The sequence below is a fragment of the Rattus rattus genome, chromosome 9 (genome assembly GCF_011064425.1).
Source record: "Rattus rattus isolate New Zealand chromosome 9, Rrattus_CSIRO_v1, whole genome shotgun sequence".
NCBI lineage: Eukaryota > Metazoa > Chordata > Mammalia > Rodentia > Muridae > Rattus > Rattus rattus.
The window spans coordinates 57362276-57368935 of NC_046162.1; the positions used below are offsets into that span (position 1 = coordinate 57362276).

The 6660-nt window shown below is 55.8% G+C and overlaps 1 protein-coding gene across 1 annotated transcript; it reads right to left on the minus strand.

Moving 5' to 3' along the window:
• Positions 1-360: 360 nt before the first annotated feature.
• Positions 361-5927, minus strand: Sp6 (Sp6 transcription factor). Its single transcript, XM_032914112.1, has 2 exons — positions 5742-5927; positions 361-3644 (listed from the first exon to the last, which is right to left on the minus strand). The coding sequence occupies exon 2, from the start codon at positions 3585-3587 to the stop codon at positions 2457-2459; it is 1131 nt and encodes a 376-aa protein (XP_032770003.1). The 5' UTR covers positions 3588-3644; positions 5742-5927; the 3' UTR covers positions 361-2456.
• Positions 5928-6660: the final 733 nt, after the last annotated feature.

Here is a 6660-nt window from a genome sequence, read left to right on the forward strand (position 1 = left end):
TCCTGGGTGAAGAAATCTCTCCAGTCACCCCCACCTCGCTCACAGCCAGAGGGACCGGCTGACAGGCATGCTCCCATGGTGGGGGGTGGGGATAGGGAGCTGAGAGGCCAGCTATGACTTGGAAGGGAGGGGATCTTAAGGGAGCTAGGACTTAGAGGTAGAGTAAGGAAACATCGTGAAACTCCTCATTTCCACGGATGAACACCATCGACTATCGGATAGGATCAGATCCGAGCTCTGACCCAGCCAATCGAATAGAGGTGATGCTCGCCCAAAGATTCCCCCTACCTAGTCCTCACTGCAGAGGGACAGAGTCAAACCTCCGTGGCTGAGCTGGAAGACAAATAAAGCAAGAGTGTGGTTGGTTGATGACTTTATTGTTGCATAAAAAACACAGGCCGGTTCTGCCTCCTCCTTGCCCCCAAGTGGGTTCACAGCAGTTAAAGGGAAAAAAAATCCTACATTTTCCTCTAGAGGGGCTGCCTGGAAGGACAGGCAGCTGAGAAACCTAGATTGATAAAAAGCAGGGCCGACAAAAACCTACCCAAGCCCCACCTGCAGACCTCTATACGGAGGAGCATCTACGTGCCCCCCAATACCCCATGTAGGAGTTCCCCTAAGAATGGTCATTGGAAAAGGTTGTCTTGGTAGCACAGGGAGAGAGAGGCTGGTTTCGATGGGTGGAGGGGAAAGCATTCCACACCCACGGTACCCTCCTTTCTCCCCCTCTACATCTAGCCAGGCAACCTGCAGGCATGACCAACTTCGCTCTTGCCTTCGGCCCTCTTTGTAAGAAAGGGGACCTCTGGCTAAGTTAACAGGATGTGGGGGAACGAGGGAAAATACAGAAAAAAACCTTATTCTTAAACTACCTCAGGCCCCTAAGTTCCACAGGGAGTCACCCTGTCCCTTTTAAGGAGGAGGCCTTTCTACACAAACACATATTCCTACCCAGATCCCAGCCCCTACTTCCCACACAGTTCCCAGTCCTTGGACTGGGCTCCAGCATTCCCCCATGGAGGAAGAGATACTGTGGGTCTAGGCCCCAGGCCTTGGACGGGGTGAACAAGATGGGGTCTCAGGAGACCCCAGGCTCAGTAGAGAAACACATACATGCACACATACAGGTACAGACAACACACACATACACACACTCAAACCCTAATTATTAAATAAAATACCCTTTGCTTATAACTTAAAAATCAACACACAGCTATTCCCTGCAGAGGGTTCTGGGTGGAGAGAAGAGAGCAAGAGAGAGAGGTCTGAGGGACTCAAGGCCTCTACCTCAAACCTGAGAGTGCCCCCAGCCCCAGGGTCCTGTGGTCTGCCAGGCAAAAAATCTACCCTCTCACCCTATGATCAAAACCCAAATGTATGTCTAGAATCTAAGGGGACAAAGAGACAGTTTCCCAGAATCCCTTCCATGGGGAACAACTCTTCTTCACATGGAAGGAGATTTTCTACAGGGGAGGACTCCATAGCAAGGGGGGGGAAGCACAGAAGGGTCAAGCTAAGAAAGAGAGGGACTGGGAGTCCAGGCAGGGTCTTCCACTGTAATGTCTGCTACAACCCCTTTCTCTTCCATCCCCAAAGGGAAAGCGAGGGAAGGGGGACCTGGGGGTAGGGTGGGGGTGTCTATGTCAGCTTTAGAGCTGGTGCTGGTGGCTGACTTCAGAAAACTACCTAGATGGATGGGGAATGTGGACTACTGAGTTCGATTTTTTTTTTAAGGGTCTAAGAGTTAAGGATTGAATTTGAAAGAAAGAATCTTGACAGAAGAAGGGGTTAGTCCTTCCACTTTGCAAGAGGATTTCCCTGCCCGATCCCTCTACTCCATCCAGCTCGGACCTCTAGCTCACAGCTTTGGCTGCAGAGCTGAGCTGCTCTTCCTGGTTCTATCAAACTGAATCTGGAAGGGTTTAGAAGAAATTCACTGAAGGGGATTCTTCATAAAGTAATAACCCTCCAAGCTAGATAGACAGTCCCTATGGGGAACTACCCCAAGCTCCCCACCACCACCACCTCATCTCTGCTTTCTCTCCGGAAATTTTAGAGGGAGCAGCACTAGAAGAGGGGATGAAAGAGACCTAGGCCAATGGGCGGTTCCGAAGGCTTTTATGTCCGGATTCCCAGGAGTTGAAAACATGTCCAGACAGCTACCCCAACGCCCCGACCCAATCTCGATTTCCCTCAACTCCTAGGTCATGCCATCTCTACAGTCCGAACCTCTTCAGAAACTCAGGGGAGGGTGAAATAGAAAGGGAAGAAGCGAGGGGCGTGTTCAGCTCCTGGCAGCCTAAATAATATTCAAGCAGCCTCCCGTGCAGCCCCAGAGACTAAAAAACCCCTAGTGCCCCTTTCCCTGTCCCCTCACCACCAATAAATAACCGTCTTCCCCTCTTACTCAGGCCGCCCCCCTATGAAGAAAGGCAGGAATGTGACATCCATGGGGCTCAGTTGGAGGACGCCGAGCTGCCTTCGGCTTCGCGTTTGCCTTTGCCCCCGGGTGACTCCACCACGCCACTGGCCTTGCCCTCGCCCTGGGCCGCAGCCGCAGCCTCTTCTTTGGCGCCTTCGTGGGTTTTCATGTGCTTGGCCAGGTGGTCGCTGCGCATGAAGACACGGCTGCAGACCGCACAGGGGAACTTCTTGGTCCCGGTGTGGGTCTGAAGGTGGCGCTGCAGCTCGTCGGAGCGCGTGAAGCGCTTGCCGCAGAAAAGCCAATTGCACACGAAGGGTCGGTCGCCGCTATGCCACCGCAGGTGCGCCTTCAGATGCGACGTCTTAGCGTATGCCTTGCCGCAGCCTGGGATGTGGCAGTTGTGCAAATGCTTCTTCTTGCCCCCATCGGGCCCGCACGGAGCCCCGAGTCGCTCCGCCTCCAGGCAGTTGGGACAGCGACACACGGTCTGCCCTGAGCTGCGGGGCACAGATCGCCGGGAGCCTTTGGGTCGGGCAGCCGCATCCAGACTGGAATCCAGCCCTTGGGACTCTGGTGCAGCCGCTTCCAAGACCTTAGCCCCGTCGGGTGGCCCCAAGAGGTGCTGCCCACCAGCGGCTGGGAGGAGGTGGTGCGGGTGCGGGTGGGGTGGCGGAGCACAGAGCTGGTGGTCTCCGACGTATCCTCCCAAAGCAGGCTGAAGCGCCCCCGGGTGGCCAGGTGAGGTCAGCGCTCCCTGAGTATGGGGGAGGTCCATCCAGCTGGTGCCGGGATGAAGGTCCCACCAAGAGCCATCCTCCGTGCCTGGGTGCGTCGGCCGGAACCACGATTCGTAGTGGTGTGACATGTCCGGCTGCAGGAGCTTGGAAAAGGGTCCCGGAGCCAAGGGACTGTCACTTTCCAGGTCCTCGCAGGTTACCCGCGAGGAGGCCCCTGGCAACTCATAGCCCTGTGAGAAGTCTACCTCCGGGCCCAGCGGGAGGCTCTGCAGCTCTCCAGGCTGCAGCGGGGAGGGGTAGTCCCCGGCCTCCGGGCTCGTGTGACCCTGATATGTCTGAAGAGGCTGCAGGTCGAGGCGCGGCGGTGATGCGTGAGGCGCGTCGGTGTGCTGGCTGCCCAGAGAGCCACAGACAGCGGTTAGCATTGCCGGGTTCCGGGGTGGAATGAGGGCAGGGACGGTCAAGGGTACCTCAGGTGGGACCTAGAAGAGGCGAAGATGAGATGTGAGGAAGGTTACCTGCTTCCTTTTCTTTCTAACCCAGATCCCTTCCCAGCCGAAGAGGAAAAGGGGCGTGCCTCTGGGCGAAGACTTCAAATCGTTAGAATGTAAAAGTCCAGTTCAGGGCACAGGATGGCCTTTCCTCTAAGTGACCCCGCCCTTAAGAATCAGCTTATCCTGGGTGGGCTGGTCCCAATGCCACCGGAGCCATCTCCACACAGACGTCTGGGCTTTTCCCTCCGCAGACTTACTGCCCACTTACATGGGCGATCTAGATTTGTCTTAGCCTCAGTCTAACTCAGGACACAGATGGTGTAGGGTAGAATATGTCTGCTTCTGGCTGTTTGAGGTGATTTGATTTTCAGAAAGCCCAGGAACAAGCCCTGAGCTTTTTTGCTGAAGCCAATCCCAGACCCGCAGTAATAATGTGGAAAAGCAGCGTTTAACTCGCTCCACACTCCCCTGCTCCCCGACTAGCTGGGTTGACTTACTCCCTCACCTAACCTCCATGTGAAGCTGGGAGGTGTGGGATTACCACAGAAAGAGATCACCCAGAGATGCTTGTTAGACACTCAAGAAAATCTAACCGCAGCTCCCTAAGGAAGATGGCACCAGAGTTTGAAGGAGCCGGGTATCCCTTATCCTAGAACTCAAGGGCAAGCACTAAATTAAAAAAAAAAATGCATAGAATCCTCTGATGTCCAGGCAAGTGTTGAGAGCTACTGTCCTGGGCCTGCTCTCATTTAAGGAAAGCCGAATTTGGATCAGTGTTCATATAATCACTCAATCATTCAATCAACAAACACAAACTCTGTGCTGTCCCTCTGTGAATCAGTTCTCTTTCTTAAAACATTAGAAACCTAAGGCCCAGCAGAAACCTATAGATCTGGATTGGGTGTGGTGGTGCAAGCCTTTAATCTAGGCACTCAGGAAGTTGAGGCAGAAGAATGCAGAGTCCCAGGCCAGCCTAGGCTATATAGCAAAAGAAGGAAGGGAAAGAAGGAAGGAGGAAGAGGGAAAGAAAAGAAAAAGACAGAAAAGACGCTGTTAATCGTGGTGGGGACCATGTAATAAATAATTCCAGTCCTCAATTCAGGAGCCTGAGACAGGAGACTTCGCAGCGTGGGCTACGCAATGAGACCCTGTTTCGAAAGGAAAAAAGAAAACAGAAAAAAGAAAAGGGAAGAAGAAAACCTTACAACCTCCACCCTTTTCTCTCCTACAAATCTGTGACCCGAAGGCCCCAGTCTTCTCTCCATCTCTCCCTAGAGCCTTGGATCCTTGCCTGTGTGTGGGCTGGAGTAGAGAAGGCCAATGATTTAGGGCCTTCCCCAAGCCGGGCTCGGCTGACCCTACCACCTTCCGACTCTAGGACCAGGGAGATAGAATTGATAGTCTGGGAGAGGCAAGGAAGAGGAGGACCCGGGTGCCTACTCAGGATCTGGCTGCCTTACCACAAGAAAGGGACAGGATGAAGCGGCAGGAACGGAGCCTCAGGCCGGGGCGGGGCAGCCCAGAAGGGATAGGGGCGGGAGCAGTGAAGCCTGGGACCCTAATAGCTTTTGGCGCCTGGGAACTGCCTCCGGGTCTGGGGGATGGGAAGGCTAAAGTGACCCAAGCTGCAGAGGGGCCTCTCTGGACAGAGAGCCTGAGCCCAGGCCTAGCGTGTAATGGCCTGCCATCGGGGTTGCACGAAAAGAAAGAGGAGCGAGCACATCGACTCTCCAATTGGAGAAAGACGGTAGAGACGCCCTTAAGTCCCATTGGATCCGCTGCCTCTCCCGTTTCCCCGTGCCCAGGCGGTGGGGACTTCCGTTCAAACAAGGTTTTCAATGTTTCAATCCTCCGGTTGTCCCTGTTGCTCCAGTTTCCCCAGTTCCCAAACTCCTTTGGTCCCTCCAGTCCCTCCCGTCCTCCCGGTTTTTCCTCCGTCGGGGCTCCCAGCCCCTCGGATCCTTTAGGACGGCCCTCTCCGTAAGAAGCCAGCGCAGGCTGCAGTGTGTTCCAGGCGCTTTTCCCCCGCCCCGACCCCAGATCTCCATAGTGCGCGCCCGTGGCCGCGCGGACCCGGGCTCCTACCTGGCGGCTGCGCTCGGGCTTGGGGCACCGGAGGCTGGCGCGCTACAGACCGGCGCTCATGGGCCCTGCGCGCTGGTCCGCTCTCAGAGGAGTGGGACGAGAGCCGAGGGCTGCGAGCAGACTGGGAGATCCGCGACGGTGGAGGCAGTGAGAGCCGGCGGGCGGGCGGAGGGCGGGCGGGCGCCGGTGAGCGAGTAAGCGAGCGAGCGAGCGAGGCCAGCTCCGCCCGTGACTCACCGCGCTCTCTGCCTTCATCCTCTCCCCTGCGCTCCTTTTTCCCCCGAACCCGCAGCCCCGCCCACCTCACCTGCGGCCGCCTTTAACCCTTGCTGGCTCGGCTGAAGGCGAAGCCCAGCCCCACGCGAGGAGGGGGCAGACAAGAGAGATGGCTAACCAGGCCACCTCCCTCCCTCTACCTCACTCCTCCCCGGTCCCCACCACTCCGGAGTTAGGGACTTGAGCTGGGAGTTTTTTTTTTCCCCAAGTTCAGAGACCCGTCCCATCCCTTGGAAATCTAACCCGGAGCTGACTCGGTCTAGGCAGGGGACAGGGTTCAGGTCCTGGATGGGACGAAGGACAGAGGGTCCTGGGGAAGCTACCTAGCCTTCTTAGGACAAGCCTAGCTACCAGTGTCTTTGACCCACCTATCCTAGTCCCGCAGTGTTAGAACTGAGTGGAAAAAAGGAAACAGGTTTGAAGACTAAGTTTCAATCCTGTTCACCCCCAGGCCTAGGCCATGAGAATTGTATCTTGGCTACACCGTTGCCCCCTCTCCACCACCACCCTGCGCCAAACTTTCCTACTCATGGTTTCCTGAGATCCTTCCCCTCTCTGCGGTCACTGGCCTTTCTGGGTGATCACCATGCTCTCAAGGTCTTCCTCAGTTTCCCGCCTCAGTCATCCCCAGATTCTCTCAATG